This window comes from Scophthalmus maximus, chromosome 16 (assembly GCF_022379125.1).
Source record: "Scophthalmus maximus strain ysfricsl-2021 chromosome 16, ASM2237912v1, whole genome shotgun sequence".
Lineage (NCBI taxonomy): Eukaryota > Metazoa > Chordata > Actinopteri > Pleuronectiformes > Scophthalmidae > Scophthalmus > Scophthalmus maximus.
The window spans coordinates 19,979,537-20,004,450 of NC_061530.1; the positions used below are offsets into that span (position 1 = coordinate 19,979,537).

At 49.0% G+C, this 24,914-nt stretch overlaps 1 protein-coding gene across 4 annotated transcripts in view; it reads left to right on the forward strand.

The window, feature by feature from the left end:
• zgc:114120 (uncharacterized protein LOC619267 homolog) overlaps positions 1–24,694 on the forward strand; it is a 61,307-nt gene extending 36,613 nt beyond the window's left edge. For 2 of the 4 annotated variants that reach the window (XM_047327821.1, XM_047327822.1), the window contains 17 exons: positions 7,874–8,075; positions 8,861–8,990; positions 10,574–10,745; positions 13,513–14,486; positions 14,751–14,840; positions 15,133–15,173; positions 15,563–15,586; positions 16,741–16,901; positions 17,026–17,201; positions 17,409–17,539; positions 17,635–17,782; positions 19,120–19,450; positions 19,606–19,957; positions 20,401–20,543; positions 21,308–21,457; positions 21,568–21,669; positions 22,775–24,694. In XM_047327821.1, coding sequence (XP_047183777.1) covers positions 7,973–8,075; positions 8,861–8,990; positions 10,574–10,745; positions 13,513–14,486; positions 14,751–14,840; positions 15,133–15,173; positions 15,563–15,586; positions 16,741–16,901; positions 17,026–17,201; positions 17,409–17,539; positions 17,635–17,782; positions 19,120–19,450; positions 19,606–19,957; positions 20,401–20,543; positions 21,308–21,457; positions 21,568–21,669; positions 22,775–22,927 — 3,381 coding nt within the window. In that variant the 5' untranslated portion in view covers positions 7,874–7,972 and the 3' untranslated portion in view covers positions 22,928–24,694. Of the gene's footprint in view, positions 1–5,105; positions 5,345–7,873; positions 8,076–8,860; positions 8,991–10,573; positions 10,746–13,512; positions 14,487–14,750; positions 14,841–15,132; positions 15,174–15,562; positions 15,587–16,740; positions 16,902–17,025; positions 17,202–17,408; positions 17,540–17,634; positions 17,783–19,119; positions 19,451–19,605; positions 19,958–20,400; positions 20,544–21,307; positions 21,458–21,567; positions 21,670–22,774 lie in introns of those variants that run through there. The other 2 variants (XM_047327820.1, XM_047327819.1) reach the window with 2 other exon arrangements.
• Positions 24,695–24,914: the final 220 nt, after the last annotated feature.

Sequence of the window (24,914 nt, forward strand, 5' to 3'; positions counted from 1 at the left end):
TGTGCGGTTGCCATGGTCACAGGTGTCTGACTCACCTCAGTGAATTTGCAGACTCTCGTTTGCACGGAGACGAGCTCTCCGATCCAATCGAGAGCTGCCGTCCATGCTAGTGCTAATTTCAAGAGATAAACCAGCAGACACTTTCCTAAAGACAACCGACTGAAGGTAACGCCAACATCCTGCGACGGATGCAGGTTTTGAAATAATGCCGCAAGTGACTCGCACAAATGACGCGAGAGATCACAACCCGCGAATATCCGCCCGTTCTTTATTGCCCGTGGACACCAGTGACATCGAGTTCGTGACGTCAGCGCTGACTGGCTCTCGCGACATCGACGACACTCAGATATTCAAACCCGAGCGATGTTGTTCGCGACGTGAGTGATGCAAAACTCCACTCGTGTCTTTGTACGTTATCTCATCGCGGGAAAAATCTGCTGCTTTAAAGTAAAAACACGTCTTCTCAGTTTGTATCCACTACTTTTTTTTCCCCTTAACGGAATTCATACTGTTCCAGATTTGCGATGTTTTCCGTGATTCAAATGAATCTGGTGTTGTCGCTTATTGCTCATTCAAAGCTACTTCGTCGGTTGTAAAGAGACAAACAAGCGGTTTGTGGGATCGGCTCCATCGGGATTTCTGTTCCGCCAACGTCGTGTTCTAAAGGGTCACGAGCTGCGGGAAGATTGGGATTCATATCGGCAGATTATGTTTTGAGCTGTCGTGGCACCTGATTTCTAGAAATGGTCCCGGCAGAGATGACTGACGGCTCGTTCTTATTGTGGCAAGACGTGGAACCGCCAACCTCCATTTACCTCCATCGCACTGAGCTGGAGGCTGAGATCTGAGCCAAGCATTTCAACATCTCCCAGAATATGAAATAGAAACCGTCTCGGCCGATAAAACAAAGACACACGTGTGATTTCCGACCTGGACCCCAGTGAAAAGCGATAATGCATAATCAGTTCCCGCTCAGACTCGAATACATTACCCTCACGGAGCAGAAGCTCTCTGACCCGTGTCGCCGTGGGAGACTGTCCTCTCGTGCCTCCGCCGACCGCGGCACTCGCCGGGCTCACGAGCTTCTTAACCATAGAATGAGTTGATCGTCCATTCCGCTGATGGAGGATTTTCTCGAGTGGAACAATGGCGAAGCTGCGGCTTTGGAGATTAAACCGACTGTGAAATGTTTTTATTTGTATCGCACAGTCGACTGTGACTGTGTGGAAATATTAAAGGGCAGATACTCAACAAACATGAAAACTACGAAGACTGACAATGTTTTGACCTTAACAAGTGTTTTTCTGTGTGTTTCCATCTGAATCTTCTGCACCGTAGAAGAACTGTTAAAACAGGGCGTCTGCTTGAAGTCTATTAAAATACATTCAAATTGACAGACTTTAAAGCTACAGTGTGTAGTATTTGGAAAAACGTTTTCACAGAAATTGAACTCATTGTCCATAACTCTGTTCATATATGACATATACGACCTCCGTGTGAGTCCATGTTTCTATGTCGTGTTGAATACGGGTGTTGAACTAAACGCTCCAGAATACGTCGCGTTCACGTTATTTTCAGACGCTGACGAAAACAGGAAATGGAATCGGCGGTGCGCCGCCATAAAGTGTCCCCCGTCGGTCGCTTTACCACCAGATGGCGCCAGAAAATTACACGCTGGGGCTTTAAATATTTTGTATTTGATTTTTTGCAATTTATTTTTATCGTGACCGTTGGCGAAGAAGGAGAGGAGCTCGGCAGGAAGTGAGCGAGGAAGTTGGACACTAGCTTTAGCCCCAGTTAGCACAACCTGCTTGAGTGCATCAATAATTACTGTGATTGATTCGCTGGTTGCACTTTGCCGCAGTGGAATTGCAGTGATCATTTCTCATCAGGATTTTTATTCCCAAATCAAAAGGAAATATGAATCCAGGTGGATGGAAACTGGAATGATTAGAAAAATCTGCTCCAAATTGAAGATACTGTAGGTCACAGATCATAGGGCGGATTCAGTATCATTGAAAGTTGTCATGGTATATATATTTATTTATCTGTCAAAAAACCAGCCTCCATTATTTTATCATGTACATAATTCACTCTCCATCCAGACTGTGGTGTTCTCCGTCATGTACAGTGTTCGGCTGCAGCTCCCCCCCCCCCCCCCCCCCCCCCGTGTGTTCGGCCGGTGACGAACACATGCTGTCTCTTTTCTTTCCTCCTCCTCCAGTCGTCTTCCTCTATTCGTTGCCGGCCTGCAGCTCGGGCAGGATTGGTCTGTCGCTCTCCGTGGACTCGGGGAGCCTCACCTCGTCTTCTGATGCAACAGAAACCCCTGCAGCATGTGTGCACGCTGCCTGCTCGCGTCCGTGAGGGGCGGGGGTGCGCTTAGTGCCCCCCAGCCATCCCGACACCCCCCCACTGGTCTGCTTTGATGTTTCATCGGTTCGCCGGCTCGATAAATGCAAACACGAGCACGGATGATTCTCCCGCTGCATGAAAAAAACACACATCAGAGATTAGCAAAGAAGTGGCTGTAAGCACACACGCACGTTTCCATGCACCATGTGGTCATGGTAACCGTGAATATGCAAGTGTGGTCATATATATATATATATATATATATATATATATATATATATATATATATTGACAGTGTCAAACACAGTGGAGCCGAGTGCTGCATGATTGTCTCTTCTCACGGCGCCTCGGCTTCACTTCCTCCCGCCCGCTCGCGTCCGTCTGTGCGAGAGGTCCAAGTCATCGCAGCCGACAGGCTCGCGTCTTTTTAGCCTCGGTGTTTGGATTTCGGAGGAATGTTCCACGCTGTGGACTCTGTGGACCAGGGAGGGGGAAACACCGCAGGCGGCCCCAATAGGATCCTAGTTGTTCAGCCGCCATCTTCGTTCTGAAGGGATTTATAATTCCCCACCCTGCTGCTTGTTAAAGTCACCATAGTGACAAGTGGACAGGAAATGTGAGAATGTGCTACTGTGTAATATCATATATTATACATGGTCGTGTACTTCATTACTTTATGCATAAAGCCAGCACACGGGTTGAGATATGATATTTAAAATAAAGTGACAAAGCCGTAAAGTAAGAACAAATGATTTTTTCCCACTTGACTTCATTTGTCGTTGCACATTAATGCAGCCAAATTTAGTGCATCTCCGCAGTGCGCACACAGTGCAAAGATATAAAGACGAAAGATGGAAAAAAAAGACATTACAAAAAGTGGAATATAAATAGTCTGTATTTCAACAATCGCAGTTATGAACCATGATATTTCTGCACAATCCCAAACTCAAGTGATTTGAAGGATCTGGATAGAAAGGGTTCGTGAGTCCGCCGCCAGCCACCAGGGGGCGATCCAGGTCATGTCGTCCATTTTTTATTTTTACAGTCAGTTTAAACCATAGACTGTTTATAAAATGGACGAAGTCACCGCGTCTGAAAGATGAAGCCAATGTCTGAAGCCTGTGTTCTCTGTACTGACCAGCAGAGGGCGACTCTATGAGAACGTGACTCTTCTACTCACTTGATTCATAACGTCAGTAAAACATTTTCCTGAGGAGTTTATGGTTCAATCTCTAGTTTCAAGTCTTCAACACGCGATGTTCATTCACAGTCAAATAGACCATAAAGCGCCGCACGTATTGGAGCGCGTGGATCCAGCGTGATTGACGGCTGGTAACGGCCAATGGTCGCAGGTGTAGGTTGGACGTGCAGTGTCCTCGAGCTCTCGGTCAGGCCACGCCCCTCTCTATGCCAAATACTTCCGGTTAAAAAAAAGAAGCCAAGACGGCGCTGGACAAACAGTGGATCGATCCACCAGGGGGCGATCCACACGACCTGGCTTCACTTTTGGGAGCGTGTCGTGTCGTCCATCTTTATTCACAGTCCGTGGTTTTAAACGGCTGCGGTGTGATTCTTTTGGAGGCCTAACCTCGTTGTTTCAAACGAAGCGGACGTAATAATAGCAACAGTGAGCTCAACGAGAGCCCGTCCCGGCTGCCGCCTTTTGTCGTCCTCGTGCTGTTTGGCCGTTGATAGCGATGCTCGGCGGAGAGTCGCTGTTCCCACGTCGGACTGGGAGAAAAGCCAGAGTGGGTTTTTTTCCGCCGCTAAAAAGGCTTAGGAGGGACCGAGTGCTGCAGTGTGGACCCCCCCCCCCCCCCCCCCCCCCCCCAGCCTGACGGGCGCTGTGAGGAAGAGGCTCGTGGACAGAATCACTTATTGACACTTGGCTGGCGTCTGTCGAGAAGAGCGTGCCGTTCGTTCGCCGTTCGCTCGCCGTTCGTTCGCTCGTCGTTCGCTCGCCGTTCGCTCGCCAAACTTTGGTGCGAAGCAGTGACGGGAGTGGATTTTATGCGAGAGACAATTATCTTTCACTGTGGGCTGAATATCTGAAGTGGTGCGGACTCAAAGCTGTAATTAATGCTGCGTTAACTCTGCAGACTCCTGGATCGTTATAGTTTGGTTTTATAAAAGCGGTAAAAATAAAACCAGTCCAGTCGACGGCCGACGACGTCAAGGTCAAAGCCGGACTCCAGCCACCGCGCAGGCCTCCGATCAAAACTCTCTGGGCCCTGACTCACTGGTCCTGCGAGGGGGGGGGATCTGTGGGCAGGGAAGTGAACGCTCACTTAAAAGAACTAGTGCCCTTGAGCAAGGCAGTTAACCCCCAGCTGCTCCTGTGGGGAATGGAACAAGATTCAGTGTGTCGAGTGTTTCCCCCCCTCTCGCCTCCGTCACCTGCCCCCCGCCCCCACCCCCGCCCCCACCCCCTCGGGCTGTGGTGGCACAGACGTGTGCGTCGGCGCCTTGTGCGGTCGCGCCTCCGCTCTGCATGCAGATGATGTGACACATGGTTGGACAGACAGAATGTGTTGAGACGCCTCCGTCCTCCATGTTCCGAGTGTCACGGAAAAGGAATCCAGTGATAATGTCCATGAAATCTGTGTGTGTGTGTGTGTGTGTGTGTGTGTGTGTGTGTGTGTGTGTGTGTGTGTGTGTGTGTGTGTGTGTGTGTGTGTGTGTGTGTGTGTGTGTGTGTGTGTGTGTGTGTGTGTGTGTGTGTGCGTGTGCGTGCCACAGCTGCCTCGTCGATCAAGACTCCGTGTCTGAGCTGGTGGGAACATTTTTGCGTCTCATTCGACCGGTCGCTGCGAGAAAGTTGTAGTCAGGACGTTTAGTAAAAGACGAGTTGGCGTTTGAGACCAGGGTGTGTGTGTGTGTGTGTGTGTGTGTGTGTGTGCGTGTGTTTAATGAGTTATCACAGCGTGAAGAAGAGGAGCTGAAGAGTAAATAGTGAAGCTCTTGACTTGACAAGATGATGGAAGCGGAGGTGAGAGACACGTGCGCAACTTTCTTCCCACAGACTCAGTGAAAAATAGAAAATAAGTATAATCTCAACGCTAAATGTCTTTTCGCGACGTCGCATCACATTTTGCTCGAGTTTAAATATTTGTGAGTGAAGCGGATGACGGACATTTTGCATCTTCGTGTTATTGACGTTGCCTCATTTTTACATTGACTTTGCACAAAGACTTTGTTTTGCGTTCGTTGTGAACCCACGATAAGTCGTATACAAATGTAATATAATGTTCAAGGCTAAAATATTAGTGTTTATTAATGTACTAATCTAAGACTGTAACTCCTCCTAAGTCTTTTAAACAACTCACTACAATGACGAAACATCTGTCACGTCCTTATATAACTTCATTTTAGTGTAATAAACCATTTATTATGATTGTACACTGGTAATAGATGCTCAATAGAGGCACTTGAAGGAATCAAGTTCCTTCGAGTTTCATTTTCTTTTAAATTAATGGAACAAATCCACAATAATTCATTTCACTGTAATTGAGCTTATATTGTAATGTTTCATTGCCTCCGCTCATCTCACCGACCACGTAACGCGTCCTCGCTCCAGCAGGTGTCAGATTCCGTGCACCATTAATCTGTTACAATAATAAAGCACATATGATGAAGTCATAACGTAATTATAACCTTTTTTTATCTCCTCGGTCTCCGGTTTTAAAGTGGTCATGCAGGTTTGTTGGCTCCAGGTTGTTGTCGGTGTCCGTGGTCGGGAGGGGGAGGGGGAGGGGCTTCTGCCATTTCTTAATTGTTTTTGGGGAAAAAACTCGTGAACTCGGGCGAGTCGGCGTTCATTTCAATTATTGTAACAAATTACACGCACAGAGGGGAAAACACGCCGCTCTGCCTCTGATTAAATCTCTGCCTCGTCGTCTGCGGCGATGAAATACAGATGAAATAAAGTTGATTATTTATGGATAATTTACGTTCCTGGTTTTTTACTTTTGAAGTTATCATGAAATAATGATTCTGGGTTTGGTGTTGTGCTTTTATTCTAGTGTGTCGTCCAGTGATTAAAACTTGATTTCACGATATAGAAGAATCATGTAATGCGTTTCATCGTGCAAGGCTGCATGGCCTCCCTCCTGCAGGAACGTAGAAATAGACTCTGAGGAGACTGATGTTTAATGCAGCCAGAACCAGGGACATAATGAACAGAAGAATAAAGTCGTAATGTTACGTGAAGAAAAGTCGTTACACTGCAAGAATAAAGTCGTAATACTACCAAATATTGTAATAGTAAAAAAATTTCGAAATATTATGAAAATAACTCGCAATGTTTCGAGAAGAAAAGTCCTAATACTACAGTCGTAAAAAGACGTGAATGAAGTTGTAATACCACAAGAATAAAGTCGTAATATTTACGAGGACATGAAATGACTAAATTCAATCAATGAAATCGAGCGACGAGTTTGAGAATATTTCATATTTCTTCATCCATCTTTGAGTTTGTTCTCTTCTCTCTTCTCCCTTGTGTTTTCTTTTCTCTCGTCTTCCTCCTAATGTCCGTTTCCTGAGCATATTAGTCTCTCTGCTCTTTGTCTCCACAGTTCACTAAACTTTATACTTTTATATATATATATATTTATATATATATATATATATTTTTACACACACACATATTTATCCCCCGGGTCTTTTCTAGGCAGCAGCTCGAGTCTTGTGTGTTTGAAGGTGTTTGTTGTCTGACTGACGACACACACACACACACGGCTCTGACAGATTAGTGTGTGTGTGTGTGTGTGTGTGTGTGTGTGTGTGTGTGTGTGTGTGTGTGTGTGTGTGTGTGTGTGTGTGTGTGTGTGTGTGTGTGTGTGTGTGTGTGTGTGTGTGTGTGTGTGTGTGTGTGTGTGTGTGTGTGTCATCAGCATATTTAAGGACTAAACACACTGTTGATGTTGCAGGAGTAAAATCTCTGGTGCGTCACATTCATGTGTGTCTGCGTTTCATCCTCCATGTTTCTGCGTCTTGTCACACGTCAGCGTTTCCCTACATGTTAGTGTTCTCACACACACACACACACACACACACACACGCGGCTGAGCGTCACGCCTGCACGCTCGCCCTCCCTCCCTCTCGGCTTGTTGCAGCCTCATGTGTTCGAGCGGCGCCCGTCCGAGCCGAGACCACGGATGCGTGAGGCGTCGCCGGGCGCTGCGGGAGCTCATTAGCCGGTTCTTTGGGCCGTAAAATGTCTGTCGGTGAAGATTCACTAAGAGCCGACCTGCAGCAGTGACGGGAGCCGCCTCACGATCTGAGCCCCCCGTTGGTTCACACATCGCTGGTAAACCTGCGTTTGTGATCCGGCTCGGCTTCGTCATGGTCACCGGCGTCCGGGGAACAAGAACACAACATTTACTCACTCTCCTCTCCTCTCTTGTGAAAGTTTGCTTGTTCTACACGTTCACTCGTTGTGTCGCTGCTGTGTGATCTCTGCATCATTTATACTCTGCATACCTGTTTTCTGTGACTTCCCATCTCGTCTCTCTCGCAGACCCGAACGCCTCGCGTGACGCGACTCAGCCCGACGCAGCCGGCTCTCGCCGACCAGGCCAACCGGGTTTCCTTCGCGTCGGCGGAACATCTGGAGACCATGTCGGAGCCCGACGTCCCCATCGGCTTCAACCGCATGAACCGGCTGCGCCAGAGCCTGCCGCTGGCCCGCTCGTCCAGCCAGGCCAAGCTGCGGGCGCCAGGTCAGACCGCTGTCGATGAGAAAGATATATGCATATTTATACATGGACTCTGTGATGCACTGTGACCTCTGGGCTCGACCTCTGCATATTCTGTTCAGCGGATCGACACACGAGAGTGTTTACATGAGCACATTTGTTTTATTTGTTGTTGCCAAAAAGTGACAAATACATTTTTCAAAACACCCGAGAAAAACACAACACAAATAAACCCAAGAATAATTAGAGTAAAACCAAATGTTAGGGAGATTAGGAGGCACAGACACATAACGATACCTCATATGAGCACAAGAATATATGAATATGTGTCGTGGGTGAACATCACTAGAAACCTGTTGACATTTTAGAAATTTTTCAATTTTATTGTGGAAATTCGTCACTAACTCACTCATCGAGATCAGTACGATGCTAATCATTTTTTAATTCCCATATGTGGATTAATTTATTCGCCGCAACATTAACACTGCCACGTATTGATTATTATCAGTTCAAACGAGTGTCGTCTGCTTCCTGTTCACACCGACACACACGACCAGCGAGCGTGAATGATCACGCGATGTGTGTTCTCAGGTGTGTTGGTGTCGACGGGGAGTTGGAACGCTCGTGTGGACGGACGTCGACTGAGATATAAAACACAGTTTTTAAAGGAAAACGTGTATTAGTGTGGATGTAGATGAAAAACTGTCGCCCCACTCTCCTCTAACCCCCCCCCCCCCCCCCCCCCCCCTCACCCGTCGTCACCCATGTGTACTTTCTCCCTCATTGCTCCTCCCCGTCCATAAATGCAGGGGTCTTGTTCCTCCAGCTCGGGGAGGAGACGCGTCGCGTCCACCTGACCCACGAGCTGACGAGCCTGGACACCCTGAGGGCGCTCATCGTGCACATGTTCCCCCAGAGGCTCACCATGGCCATGCTCAGGTACGACATCACACCGGCGTCCACGCTTCATTCAGGCAAAATCAATCACGAGGAGAGAGAGAGGCGCGTTAACGACACGCGGCCGATTCCGCCTCAGACACGGATATGAAAATAATGAAATAAAATCAAGATAAGGGAAAGAATAAAAACAGCCGATAAAAAAAGAAGCCATAAAGCCAAATGACGTGTGAAATGGTCACTTTCAGTTCAGAGGAGCAGCGAATAGAAACAAGATCTCGTCTCATGAATCAAAGACAAGGATCCGACTGAAAGTTCAAGTCAAACGAACTTAAATGTGCAAGTTAAATATGATGATACGGCTTAATTCATCCATCCATCCATCGTCTGCCGCTTTACCCATCTAAGGGTCACGGGGGGGCAGGAGCCAATCCCAGCTCACGTTGGGCGAGAGGCGGGGTTCACCCTGGACAGGTCTCCAGCCTATCACAGGGCCACATACAGAGACAAACAACCATTCACTCTCACATTCACACCTACGGTCAATTCAGAGTCTCCAACGAACCTGACCCCATTCTGAACCAGGAATCGAACCCAGAACCTTCTTGCTGTGAGGTGAAAGTGCTGACCACTACACCACCGTTAATTCTTTTTTTTTTTAAATGAAAATCACATTTACTAACATATTTATTAAGGTTGCTTGATTCAGAAAAATTCTCAAATTTGATTTCCATTCTTGGGCCCATGGTTCAAAAAGGATTTTTGATTCAATACATTTTGATTTCGACTCTTGATTTCCACGCTTGGCATGTTGAGGCTACTCTTTTATCCTAATTGGCTAAAACTAGGAAGTAGTAAACAACCTCTAAGCTTCGTCGTCGGCCCTGAGCGATTCAATTGGTCCGTTTAAGTATTAGCAAGCTAGGCTAACAAGCGGTAGGCTACAACAAGTGGAAGCTAGTACACGTTGCTTTAGCGCCTGGCGGTGGGCGACGTGTCAGACGATTGGTGCTAGCGTGATCGCCATGACGATAACAAGCAATTAGTTTCCCCAATCAGGACACACACACACACACACACAACTACTGGCGAGTAGCGCCGTTAGCGCTGATTCCCGCCAAACGTTCTCCTTTGGGAAAACCTGGACATCCGCACTCATTTTGCAAACCAGGGTAGTTACAGTGTGGAAATATAATAATATATTATCACGTGTTTGAGATAAATAAATAAGCAAACGTATTCTTAGGAAAAAATTGTTTGTACATGACCAAAAAAGAAATCCCATTTTCACAACAAACTGGATGAAAAAAAATCAATAGTCATTTTCATCAGCGTATTAATTCTAGATTATCTGTATAATAAGTACAGTTGTCGTCGTTATCGTCAGCAGGACTCTCTCGACTCCAGACTCGCCGAACATCACGTTTCTCATCAGCTCAGTGAAAGAACCTCGTCCAGCGGATTCTCTCCCCGCGGCCGGTTAAAGATTTTTCTTTCAATCTTCCCCCTCGTCTGTAAATGAAACTGCATCACCGGTTATTAGCAGATGACACGAGCTGTAAATTGACGATTCATCAGCCGTTGTTTATTGTCTGTGTGTTGCCTCGGCGACCGTCGACGCCCAGGTCTCCCAGCACGGCGCTGCTGATCAAGGACGAGACCCGCAACGTCTTCTACGAGCTGGAGGACCCGCGGGACGTCCAGGACCGCTGCGTCATTAAGATTTACTGCAAAGAGCCCGTGTACGGCACCTACCCGGGGCACCACAGCCCCCACCTGGCCAACGGAGACCTGCGGGTAGGTGTGTGTGTGTGTGTGTGTGTCACTGTAAACCGTCCAATCACAGGAAAGAATGAGTGGGACGGCTCACATTTTTTTCATTTGCGTCAGATTTGTATCATCTTCCTACCAAAGTTAAAACTGATGTAAAGAGAATATCAAGGTCGAGCTTCAGTCACACAATTCATTCTGTGTGAGCGGTTAATGACTCATAGATTAGGGGGTGGGGCCGACGCAACAAGCGTTCTCACACACAGTCCCTCTGTCTGGACGTCTGACGGCATCTCTTGGTGGAAGGATGGGACAAGAAAGACTCTGGATAAAGGGATGGATCCAGGAACATTGTGACACGTTTCTTTAACATGGCGAGGAACAAACCGCCGCCCTCAGGACGGATGATCCGTCTGAACTTGACCTGTGAGTCTCCACTGAGGAAACATTGACGAGAGAGGAGGAACATTAAAATGTGTATATATGAATACAGAAGCCGTCTTTGTTTTGGACATAATTCCCTCCGTTTCCTGTCTCGCACCGACATCTGTGTTGCCGAGGCAGGATCCTCTGCTGACAGGTTCTTTTTTTTCTGTCTGATGAGCTTCTCGATTAATCAGCTGATCGTTTTCTGTTGGCGGCGGCAGTTAATCGTCCTCGCCACTCGTTTCCCCTCCGTCGATGTCCCGGTACCTGGCTCATCCCTCCTGCTTACGCTTCTTATTGATGAGCCGCGGATCTGCCGCTGATCGCAGCTCATCAGTTTGCTGCTGGCAAATGAATACATGGGGCCCGATGAGGCTGGATTCTGTCGCCCGATGCGTTTACTTACAGTCGGAGCAAAGATGACAACAGATAAGAGTCTGATTCGTTCACAAGCTCCGTGTGTTCAAGACCTCGTGTTTTGTCCTGCGGCAAATTACGATGTGATTATGGAAAAGAGAAGCGCGTCCGTACAAAGGGTCAGAGAACGTTGCTTACACAGAATAAAATAAATCATACAGTGGAAGTGTTACATTACAGAAGAGCAGATGTAGGCGGTGAACACTGGAAAACTGATTTAAACAGTCGAAATGAAGCGAACAAGACTTTTTTTTTTGATGCATTCGCTGTTTTCCATGGGCGTCAATCCAACTTGGTTGCACGCCTCTGTGTGTGCGTGTGCGTCGCAGCCGCCCGCCAGCGCTTTGGAGGTCACCCGCTCTGACTCCCCCCTCCCCCTCCTCCCCGGTGGGCTCGGTCACCGTCTTGAGCTCTTGCACGACTCTGAGATCCGCCCTGAGTTTTACAGCCTCATCAGGCCGCCGGGCTCACCTTGACTTTTATGAGTGTCAGGTACATCCTGCCACAGCCTGTGTGTGTGTGTGTGTGTGTGTGTGTGTGTGTGTGTGTGTGTGTGTGTGTGTGTGTGTGTGTGTGTGTGTGTGTGTGTGTGTGTGTGTGTGTGTGTGTGTGTGTGTGTGTGTGTGTGTGTGTGTGTGTGTGTGTGTGTGTGTGTGTGTGTGTGTGTGTGTGTGTGTGCGCGCGTGTACGCTGAGCTCATTGAACCCGAGCCAGCAGAGCCAAGATCATTCCCTGATTGCAGAGCACCAAAGCGTGGCAAGGATCACTGAGGTCCCTCTCGGCCTGAGACCGAAGGGCAGAATGTGGTCGAGGGATGAGATTGATTGACAGACTCTCCTCCTCCGCTCTGAGCGGCGCCTCGGGACCAATCCTTCAGGCCCGCGTAGACGTCTCGCGACTTCAGGGGTCCCGGAGGTGGAATGAGATATCTGCGGCGGTTTAAGGGACGGTGTCGATCGGAGGCTGTTGCTAAGATACGAGATGGAAGACGCTGGCCCCCGCGTCATTAGTCTGCTGCGAGGCCGTTCCACAGGGTGTCGTCGTCAGAGGCCTGAAGGGTTATCATGTGGAAAATATTGTTCTTTTCAATTTGCATCGGTGTCCAGGTGATATGGTTGCAGCCCCGTCGTGCTTTGTGTTTCCACCGTCACTCTCGGCCGACGCCGCCTCTCCGGCGCAGGGGTGTTCACTCGCTCCGTTCTGCTTCGCCCTGTTTCTTTCCTTCCTCTCTGACATGTGAACTCGGCCTGTCGATGAGCTGTCGAGTGCGACTTAAAAACGCACTTAAAGGAGCAATTTAGAGTCTTTCCTGTCAATCCTGAAACAGCATCTATGACTCGCTGCCACACGTCCAATAAATTGCACCGGCTCTTCGCAACTTATAGATTTTTTTATTTCATTTTTTCTTTTAGCTGTAGGATCATTACTCACTTCACTGACTGGTGGAAAACTGGACAAACTTAAAAAGGGGTTGAGTGAATGTCATCGGTACCAGTCTCAGATTCACTGGCGCTGAATGTGAAACTTCTGGATTCAAGTTTTTATTTCGGAAGCTTCTGAGAAAAAAACATCCGTTTTACTCACCAACTTTATTTATAACATGCACAGTGACGATTGCAATGAATCACACCTACTGAGAAAAGATGGTTTTAATTTATACAACATTCAACCAGCAAGAAGAACTGAACAGATCAGATTTCCCAAAAAGGAAATGTTGAAAAAAAATAATAACATGAATAAGAATAAGGTTTTATCTAATTATCAAGATAAAATCAAGATAAAACTAATTATCAAGATAAAATTAAAATTCCTTTTCTATACGCTTCTAGACTCAAGAAAATTCTTTTTGATTTAGTGAAACAACATTTCAAGAGAAATAAACTTTTCGTTTGTACGAACATTGAACAAATCCACGTTTCTTCTTCCTCCGTGTGGTTCTGTTCGTCCGCAGAGGGAGATGGTGTACGCACCTCAGGACTCTCCGCCCAACCGCCGCCTCAGCAACCCGCCCTTGTCCTCGCAGCATTCGTCCTCCTCCGCCTCGCCGCCCCAGGGCTCGCCGTCCCGCGCCCGCCTCCTCTACAGCGGCGGCGGCAGGCCGTCCTCCTACGCCGGGCCGCCCCACCACACCCACTCCCTGCCACACCCGCACTCCCAGCCCCACCACTCCTCCCCCCACCAGCAGCCGCAGCTCCACCACCAGGCCCACCAGCCCCACCAGGCCCACCAGCCCCACCAGGCCCACCACACCCAGACGGCCTTCAGCGCCTCCTCCTCCAGCGCCATCCTGGAGCGCAGGGACGTGAAGCCGGACGACGAGGTGGGCGGGTCCAGGAGCATGGTGCTGCTGCGGGGAGACGAGCGTGGCGGAGGGGGGATTTACGCGGACCCCTACTCCCTGGGCCCAGACCCAGGTCGGCTGAGTCTGGCCGGAGGGCCTCACTCCCCTCTGCCGGCCAGAGCCGACCCCTACGGCTCCTTGTACCGCCGCGGAGGGGGAGGAGGCGGCGGGGGGCCCGGATCGACGCGTTCACTCACTTCCTATACGGCGGCCGCTTTGCAAGGGGAGCTGATGGAAAGCGGCGCCCTCTACAGGCCGGGGGGACCGCTCTACAACGACGCCTACGCCGCGTCCGTGTTGGCCATGGGGCTGCGCGTGCCGCCACCTTCCTCCCCACAGAAGATCCCCGACATGAGGGATTCCTACGGGGGCACCATGCCCGGCCGCGGCTCCCCCGGCAGGCAGAGTTTGAGACGGGACTCGGTGACGTCCTCTGTGTTCGGGGACAGTCCCAAAGCCCGAGGCCCGGGACCCGGGCTGGGGCTCACCGCGGAGCAGCTGTGCCTGATGGCCGGTCCCGGGGGAGAGGGAGGGAGCGGCGGGGGCTTCGGCTCGCCGCTGATGGGGAACGAGACGGAGACCAGGTAGTTACTTGTACTGTACTTTAATCATGTGTTGATCTATTATTGATCGCTGCAGCAGATGTTTAGCAGTGTATGAAACCTGTGAACGACCAGAATACAGGAACTTAAATGCAGATTTTTTCACATTTATATATTTTATATATTGTTTTCTGTCTGACTCTGCGGCGGTGGTTTAGATTTTTATCCCCAGTCTTTTTTTTTTAGAACGTGTCAGTTTCTCCTCTCACAGGATCAATAAAGTGTTTGTGTCTGTCCATCGATCAGGGAGCGAATGGAGGCCATGGAGAAGCAGATCGCCAGCCTGACCGGGCTGCTGCAGAGAGTCCTGAGCAGAGCGCCGGAGGCAGACAGCCCGTGAGACACACACACACACACACACACACACACACACACACACACACACACACACACACTACAAACTTAACTTAACTAAACCGAAGTGAGGAGAAGAGTCGTCTTCAGCCGATTCGGTTCAGGATCTTAAATTAACTCTTTTTTTAAAGAACTTCAGATCTTTTTGATTTGATTGTGTTTCTCTCGACTGTTGATGGTGAAGACAGAGTGAAGGAGCGAGTGATTTAAGACACAAACACACACACGTCCTACGTTTTTTCCACCAAACATCCAGATGTTCTGCCTCTTCCAGGGAGAAGATGGAGTCGGCCAGTGACTGCTCGGGAACCGACAGTAAGTGTCTCCTCCCTCCCAAAAATAAAAAAAGGCAAACTACAGTTTGTCCTCTCACTTCCTGTTGCCGTTCCTCGCTGCTGCCTGTGCGTTCGCCACGTATATTGGCTATTTTCTTCCTCATGTCGCCGATTCGTCATTTTTCTTTCTCTCTGCATAATTCTTGTGAAGCCTGATATGTGATGGTGATGGCTGTGTGTGTGTGTGTGTGTGTGTGTGTGTGTGTGTGTGTGTGTGTGTGTGTGTGTGTGTGTGTGTGTGTGTGTGTGTGTGTGTGTGTGTGTGTGTGTGTGTGTGTGTGTGTGTGTGTGTGTGTGTGTGTGTGTGTGTGTGTGTGTGTGTGGCTTCCTGCTGCTGCTGTAACTTGCTGCTCATGCTTCTTGTTTTAGCTGGACGCGCAAAAAAAAAGAAAGGTAGCTACTGTCCAATGTCCTGAAGTGTCTGTTTGGTTCCTTGTTCCCTCGTCTGCCCCTCTGTGTTTTTTTTAAAACTTGGATTCAGAACCTATCAGGTTCTAGAAGTGTGTGTGTGTGTGTGTGTTCCTTCCCCCCCCCCCCCCTTCGTTTCCGTCTCCTCTTCGGTAACAAATCATCCGAGTTGCATTCAATCAGACGACGTTCTGTCAACGTTCTCCTGTGTGATTTATTGATTTGAGCCAGAATATGCTCGAGTGACCTCGTGTCAAATTGCTGATAAGCCACAGATTTCACTTTTCTATCGCTGCAGTTACTGAAACGCTTCACAGATTGAACACCAGTGAATTCAGTCCCTCAGGTTCGTTCATGTGGACCGACTTTGTTCGGAGCCTTAATTCAGCCTGAAGTAGTCGTTGACCTTTGTGCCGTGTAGGGTCCAGACTTTATCAGGACGTCTTTTCCCCCTTCACTTTCCAACCAAACCATACGTGGTGTCGACGAAGGTGAAGACGTCTTCACAACAGACGTTTGTTGGGTGGTTGGTCCGTCGTGGTCGATGCCTCCGGCTCGCAGGTCAGAGTTCAGGGAGACTGTCTGCAGGCGGTGGAAGCTGGTTGTCTGCAGACTGAGGTGTTTGAGACGTAACGTTCAGGAAACGTGTTGAAATGCAACTCCCCCGCCCCTCTGTTATCCATCGTCTTCCAGCTCCTCTCCCTCTGTCGTTCTGCATGACCCGCGTGACTCCGCCCCCTAATGACTGTCAGAGCCAAGTCCTCATCGCCATTCCACAGGAAGTTGGAAACACTCGAGATGAGATGTTTGGATCTGATGCTGTTGTTCCGCCACTTGACCCTGTTTTGTCCCTGAAGTCCTCTCACGCTGTCCGTCATCGTCCTCCACCCTCCGCCTGCAGCGCAGATAGAACTTGTCCCGAAACGCTGCAGCCGCCAAATCCTGTGGCGACAGATATTCTGTTTCCAGCAACTCAAATTTACATTTCTACTGGACGGAACGTTGAGGTTCCCTGCAGCCGTCGTGATCCGGTGCAACTCTTTTTGGGACAATATTCTATCAGGAACCCTGAAACTCAAACGAAGAGCACAGAGTTCCTTCCAATTTGAAAATACAGAATGCCTCTTGTCCACGTGCAGCTTTGACGCCGTCCGCTCCTCTGGCCCTGATGCCGCCTCCGCCCTCGGGGGCCAACCAGCCCGTGACCGTGTCCCGTCTCCAGATGCAGCTCCACCTGCAGGGCCTGCAGCAGAACACCAACGCCCTGCGCTCGCAGCTGTCGCAGCTGCGCAACATGCAGGTGTGTGTGTGTGTGTGTGTGTGTGTGTGTGTGTGTGTGTGTGTGTGTGTGTGTGCGTGTGCGTGTGCGTGCGTGCGTGTCGTACAGACGTTGAATCTGGAGCCTGTCTGACTGTGTCGTCCAGCTGGAGAACCAGGACTCGGTCCTGTCCCTGCTGAGGCAGACGGAGTCGGAGCTGAGCCTCATGATGCTGGACGCCATGCGCACCCAGGAGGACCCGCTCCAGAGACAGCGCCTCCTGGTGGAGGAGGAGAGACTCAAGTACCTGAACCAGGAGGAGCTGCTCATCCAGCAGCTGCAGTGAGTTCACGACCACAGTTCATCCGTCCTTGATCCGACCTCGAGACCAAGTTCTTTCTCATGACATGTAAAGTTTAAACGGCTCGTCTCTACCAAAGTATTGAATATTCCAGAGCTTTGGCTCGAAAGAAATGATTGTGTAGGAACGTTTCGCAGGATCTTGAGATTTTTGAGTCGATGTTGAATCTGCGACCCGCTCGTCCGCAGTGACCTGGAGAGATCGGTGGAGGAGCTGCAGAGGAACTCGTCCGTCAACCACGGCCTGGTGACGGAGCAGGACGTGGAGCAGAAGAGCAAAGAGCTGAGGATTCTGGGAGAGACGCTCACCGAGCTGAAAAGTACGAAAAGTGTCGGTTCTCTATCGATTTCTGCTGCGGGAAAAACAAAACTTCACGTGCGTCAGGTCGCGGCTGAATGTTCTCTCCCCCCTCAGACCAGTTCCCCGGCCTGCAGAGTAAGATGCGGGTGGTGCTGCGGGTGGAGGTGGAGGCCGTGAAGTTCCTGAAGGAGGAGCCTCATCGCCTGGACGCTCTGCTGAAGCGCTGCAACTCCATGACGGACGCTCTGAGCTCGCTGCGCAGGTACGCCTCGCGGACCATTCTCTTCTCCTGTTGACGTTTTATTGTGACGACCTCTCAAGGTCAATTGTAAGATTCGTCACCGTTTGTACCAAACTTTGTGCTTTACGACTGCGAATCGGTAGAAAAGTATTTTTTTAATTCATCCTACGGCAACGTGATCGTGAGAATCAGGACTTGATGAGCAAGAAACTGAGTCTGGAAATCGTCTCCTCAGTGGAGGAGAAAACGGAGGCTAATTTATTTTTATTTGTCTCTAAATATTATTTCTTTTTCCTCAAATTACGTTTTAATCTCATTATATTACGATTTTATCCTCAAACTGTCGTAGTTTTCAACACTGAGCAGTTCTTTCTTTTTTTTTTAAAGCAAAAGGAAAAACAAGAGGTTTTCATGTCAGAGATACAAAGAGGAATAAAATAAATGGCAAAATCAATTCATGAAAATAATTCAATGATTGAAAAAAAATAGACAAAAAAATCAAGATATACTTTTCATATCAACACGTGAACCGACATAGAGCCTGTAGCACATTATCTGCAAAACTATATTTTCATACATCTGGTCTTAAAGTTGATTATAAGAAATAATGTATTTTCTGAATGTAGGTGTTAAATAATTCGAGCAGCTTCGGTCTGATTCCGTCTCTGATGTAACTCAAGTTAAATACAAACTGTCGTTTATTCTCGTCTTTCATCTGGAAAGGTTCTTCGTTTCCTTCCTCATCATCCTGCAAACGGATCCTAGATTCCAGGACGAACGTTTAGGAGATTAAAAAGATGATGTTCTTCTTTGTCTGGTGAAAACTGAGCGTAGCGCGAGTGATCGTGTCAGTGTGATACTGAGGGAAACATCAGAGGGAGACTCAGGGACTCGCGTCGCTCGCGGCCTCAACGGTGAGACGACGTGGTCGGAGTGAGTTCGTCAGAGAGAGACGTTGTTTCATCACGACGTTGTGGAGAGTCGGATTCTCCGTAAACGTCTGCGTCGTTTGAAAGAGTCTCAGTTTCCTCTGATTATTCATCTGACTTTAGAGGAGAAACATTCTGCTCTCAGAGTTTTTCCCTTTCCTCCGGTGTGTTATAGGTTTTTTCTGTGCATGTGAAAGTTCTGCAAAGTTCTGTAATGAACAGTTGACAAAGGTTTCTTCCTTGTTCATGAGGTGTTGCTGAAATATTTAGTCTATTTATCGAAAGAGCAGAAATTAAAAAAGATCCATTGACTATAAAAACATTGTGTGTCGATTTTTACTTTATTTATAATAAATAATGGTTCATGTTCCAGTTACTGAGTTGATGTCCATGTTGTGGGACGCTCATGGTGTCCCGTGTGTATTGTAGTGTTTTGTATCCCTCCTATATGTACAGACAAGTGGCCGAGGGCGCGTGGAGGGGCGCCGACGCCCTCGCCGGCCAGGCGGCGTCGCCGGCGAAGAGAGCGGAGGACGCGAGCCGCGGCCCGGACCTGGACATCCTCAACAGTCCCCCTCCCCTGGGCCTCGCCGACCTGAGCACCGGCGCCGGCCTGGCCAACTGGATGCCCGTGTCCGCCGGGCACGACGCGGACGCCGAGCAGGACGTCCAGCCCTGCATGACCTTCAGAAATCGGGTTCTGGATGAGCCGCCGAGTCGGCGTCCTGCCGACAAGTGTGTGTCGGCTGAAGTCAGACTGGTAATCGTGCTGCTCATTATTATCTTATTTATCGTGTGTCTGATTTAGCCAGATGGTTCATTTTACCATTGGGACGGCGTTCACGCGCCGGCAGCAGCAGCCGTCCGTGTTCAACGCCATCAGGTTTCACTCGTGTCTCTCTGTACGTGCGTCAGGCGGCGGAGCGCGACTGGGAGGAGAAGCGAGCCAGCCTGACTCAGTTCAGCGCCCAGGACATCAATCGCCTGCTGGAGGAGACGCAGGCCGAGCTGATGAAGGCCATCCCGGACCTCGACTTCGCCGCCAAGCACATCAACAAGCCGGCGGTGCCCCCCAAGCCCCAGATCACCATCCCGCTCACCTGCACCACCGCTGCCTCACCCGCAGCCGGGACGACCGGGACCACGGCCACCAGCAACACCACCACCCCCGCCCCCACGCCCAGCGGCGACCAGCAGCCTGGCAAAGTGCAGCTGGCCGCCCAGAAGCTCAACAACATGGAGGGCGGCGGTTCACAGCGAGGGTCCGGTGAGCAGACCGATCCTTATCTGCATCTGCAGATATGCTCCGAAATGAAAACGTTCATTTTTTCTGGATGACAATTGCAGAAAAGTGTGCATTTATGTTTATATTGTTGCATAAATAAATAGTTTATTTTTTAAAATTGAAGTTCTGTATATTCGGTTGTATTTGTGTTTTCTTTTTATTTCTTTATACTTATTTATAATTTATAAGTTAGTTTATGGTTAAACTGTGAAATATCAAGCCTCAATTTCGGGCCCCAGAGCTAAATTATTAAAGATCTAACTAGAGAAAATTAAGGAAATAGATTTTCTTTTTATTATTTCTACGAAAAAGCTGATTTTTTTATAAACTATGTAAATAATTTATCTCACTGAAGTTTTGGTAAGAACAAGGTTTGTTCCGCAGCAGTAGAAGTGAAGTTCTGAGGCGTTGTCCTCTGTCCACAGTCGACCTGAACGTGGCCCGGTACCGGACGGAGAAACCCTCCAAGTCTCCGCCTCCGCCTCCACCGCGGCGAAGCTTCCCGTCAGCACACGGCCTCACCACCAACCGCACCGGGGAAGTCATCGTCACCACCAAGAATATGAAGGTGAGACGGCGTCATGTCTCGATCCGATCATTATTCTGATTACTACCTTGCTCGGGTGAAGGTGTTTACATGGCAGCGTCTCAGTCGGACTAGTGTCTTTCATCGGGTTTATATCTTGTATTGCCGATCCTGTTACGACAGATTCAAAATGTAAAATGATGTGATCACGTTTTTAAAAATTCTAGGACTCAGAAACTTGCTTGGAGTCTGACAGTTGTAGGTCCAGGTGCAGGAGCAGGTACAGGTGCAGGTCCAGGTGCAGGAGCAGGTCCAGGTGCAGGTACAGACTCAGGTGCAGGAGCAGGTCCAGGTGCAGGTCCAGATGCAGATGCAGATGCAGATGCAGGTGCAGGGGCAGGTCCAGGTGCAGACTCAGGTGCAGGAGCAGGTCCAGGTGCAGGTCCAGATGCAGATGCAGATGCAGATGCAGGTGCAGGGGCAGGTCCAGGTGCAGGAGCAGGTCCAGGTGCAGGTCCAGATGCAGATGCAGATGCAGATGCAGGTGCAGGGGCAGGTCCAGGTGCAGACTCAGGTGCAGGAGCAGGTGCAGGTCCAGGTGCAGAATCAGGTCCAGGTGCAGGAGCAGGTGCAGGTCCAGGTGCAGGTCCAGGTGCAGATTCAGGTACAGGAGCAGGAGCAGGAGCAGGTGCAGGAGCAGGTGCAGTTTTCCTTTAAGAACAAAATGCAACAAAATTTCCCTTTTATCCAGTGTTCGTCATGTGTGAACTCCTCTGTAACGGTTGTTCTGTTTTGACCTTTTCAAGATGGAGGACGATGGCGACATGCCCATGACTCTGGTGAAGCTGCGGCGGACGCCGTCTGACACGCCGCGGCCCGCCTCCACGCCGCCCGTGATCGCAGCGTCTGCGATCCAAGACGAGGACGACGAGGAGAAGATCATCGCCGAGCTGGAGGTGAGTCCGAAACGTAGGCCCACACAGCTGAATTTTGTTTTTGTTTTTTGGCGCCATGTCAGTGTGATAACTTGTCTCTGCCTCGCTCTTTCACACGACGTGTGTCAAAGATATTTCAGAGAACGCCTGTAAAAGGTTGTAGTAAACGGTACAGCGTCCTACCACGGGCCAGCCCCGCCCCTCGCTGCACCCTCGGGTCCCTGGGCAGAAAGGTAAAGTCAAAACTCTGCCTCACCTGATGTGGACTCTGCTTCTCTTTCCAACTCTCCGCCGCCTTTCCCCATTTATTCTTACTGCTTTACTCTCGAGCCCTTTGCTAAACACACTGAGGCAAGAAGTGGAACTAAGACAGACGACAACCTGGACCCTCAAAATACAAGATGGCTGCTTCCTGTATCCAGTGAAAGCTGTAGCAAAATGCTAATGATTAGCACTTCTGTCTCGTTTGATCAGTCGTACACACAGTAAAGTCCAGCCTCCGTCTCGCTTTGGGCCCAAAAAAAGCAGCGTAATCTGTTATCAAGTGTTTGTTCTCGCAAGAGCGATCACAACCGAACTTTCTCCCGGAGGCGTCCAGACGCGTGACGTTGTTCCGAGCTCCCGCTTCCAGACTTTGGAGCTAAATGGAACGCGGCATATGATGACATATTGTCCCTCTTGAAAAAGATGTGAACCGATCCTTGTAAATCGATAATAGCTCGTTCAGAGGTGTATGTAGTTATATTAACTCATGTTTAATAATTCGGCCTCTCCACCATGAGTTTACAAGACACATTAACACAAACACAAACCTCAGTTACAACATCAAACACACTAATATATATCTTCTGCGTTATAGATCATATTTATGTGAATGAGGTGAACATGGCTGCAGCTGAACTTCTCTTCTCTTTCCGACCTCTGTAACAGCTCCTCTCCTCGCTCATCTCCGGTTCTCTGCTTCCTCTCTGAATGTTCCGTCTGAGTATATGATAATGATTTTATTAACACTGGATGATAATCAGACCATGAGATTGATGCTGGAAGAAATATTTAAAATCAAGTCATTTTACTAAGGATTAATCTTTGGTGAAAGTCAACAGACAGGTCAGAACTAAGAAGTAATGATGATTGTTCCCAGTTGGTTATAAACTGAAATACGCATTCAATATTTAACCACTGTAAAAAAAAAAGCCAGTGGCTGGTTTGAAAATACAATTCCCTCGTGGCCAAAAGTATATGGACACCATTGATCCGGGGCTGTTTGTGTACGATGATGATGATGATGATGAGGAAAATGTCCGAGGTTGTTAACGCCCCCCCCCCCCCCCCCCACAGAACAGCAGTAACTCTCCGGCGCCCACGAAGGGACCGACGGTCGCCGCCCGGCTCAAACACCTGCAGCAGGGCAGCCTGGAGCGGCCCCGCACCCGCAGGCAGAAGGAGGATTTCCCCAAAGTCCAGGGCCAGCAGCAGGTATTCCACTTCTAAACACCTCTGACTCTTCGTCCGCCGCTCCGTCCGACGCTCCGTCCGCCGCCTGCCGGCGCCTCGGAGGAAACTTCTGTAGAGTTCAGACCCAGAGGACGATACGAGGGGGGAACCACCTGCAGAACCCTTCTGGTTCCGAACCAGTTCTTGACGTGTGTGTGTGAGTGTGTGTGTGTGTGTGTGTGTGTGTGTGTGTGTGTGTGTGTGTGTGTGTGTGTGTGTGTGTGTGTGTGTGTGTGTGTGTGTTGACATTCCAGTTTCTGGATCTCAACCTCGCCTACTTTAGAGATATTTTTTTTCTTTTGTCGTGCGAGTACGTCGATGTTTTGATTTTCCAGAGGAAGGATTCTGGTGCTTGTGACTGATGGAACGAGCTTCATTACTATTATAATAATTATTATTATTATTATTATAACGGTCAGATCCCTTCTGACGCAGCCTCTGCCTCCGCGGGGCGACGTCATCTCCAGTTATGCCACGGAAAGATTTCATATCTCAAGGTCAAAGTGATGATCCAGCCATGTCTTCTCTCTCTCTCTCTCTCTCTCAATCCTCCCCCTCATCATCCCTCGCTCTCTCTCTGTTCTTCCGATAATTACCACATGCCGCTCTTTTTCTGTAACTTATCCTTTAAATCTCAAGGTAAGCCGACAGATTGACCCTCCACCAGCTTTTCAAATTCAAAGTTTATTGAACTTCAAGTGTTTTCTTTAGGAATCAGAGACATTTCAATGTTATTATAACAAAAAAGTCAAATTGATCAAAATGTATTAGTGAAATTTGAAATTCGCGAACCAACAATAAGAAAATCAAACGTGTTGAAAAGATCAAATCAGATCAAACGTCGTATGAACCAGTTCAGACGTGGTTTTTGAATCTTCGTCACATATTAAAATACAAAAAAAAAAATCAGCTTTAAATTAATTCCAGCTGCTATCGATTCATTTTGACTCGATGACGACCGGTGACGATTACTGACGCGACCAGACAAACGCTTCGCTTCGTCCGGCACCGTCCAATCAGAGCAGAGCGTGAGTCCCGTCACCCCGAGTTACCGGGAGGTGAAACCCGTCTTATCTCTCCGAGCTCCAGCCGACCTCGTCCTCGTCTCCGAGTTTCATTTCAAAGGTTATTTACAGTTTAATTTTTTTTTCTCCAAACGTCCCCTGAGAGCAGCTCGTGTCAGAACGATAATCTCCTTCGTCGCACGTAATCAGCAGTTAGCACGTTGCTAACACGCGAGCGTCGTCCTCCTTCGCTCCCCACGGACGTGGTGAGGATTAGTATTCAGCCCCGATGTGTCCTGTTCTGGTCTGAGCATCATCTCGGCTCATTTCCTTTTATTGCCTTTTTAATAATTCATCATTTTAATATCCGTGACGCAAAAAGCTGAAATAAGTTGTTTTTTTTAGAAAGTCATAATAGTGACCTCGAGGCCGGTGATTGAACGCGGTGTTGATCTGGAACACAAACTCAGATCTGTAGGATTCATATCAGATGTCAGGGATTATTGGGTGAAACTTCTCAACACATGATGCAATAATCTGAACGTTGGATATGAATGCATTTAGTTTGGGGGACGTTCAGGTTCCACCTCCTCGTCTCCTTCTCCACATCTCCTTTTCTGCTCTTCTTTCCTAGTCACCTTGTTTCCTCCCCTTTTGTCTCCTCATCACTTCCTTCCTTGTCTCCTCTTTGCTCCCACATCCTCCTCCTCACCTCCTCCTCTTCCTCCTCCTCCTCACCTCCTCCTCCTCCTCCTCTTCCTCCTCCTCGTCTTCCTCCTCCTCCTCCTCTTCCTCCTCCTCCTCGTCTTCCTCCTCCTCCTCCTCCTCTTCCTCCTCACCTCCTCCTCCTCTTCCTCCTCCTCCTCCTCCTCCTCACCTCCTCCTCCTCCTCTTCCTCCTCCTCCTCGTCTTCCTCCTCCTCCTCCTCTTCCTCCTCCTCCTCCTCCTCCTCTTCCTCCTCACCTCCTCCTCCTCCTCTT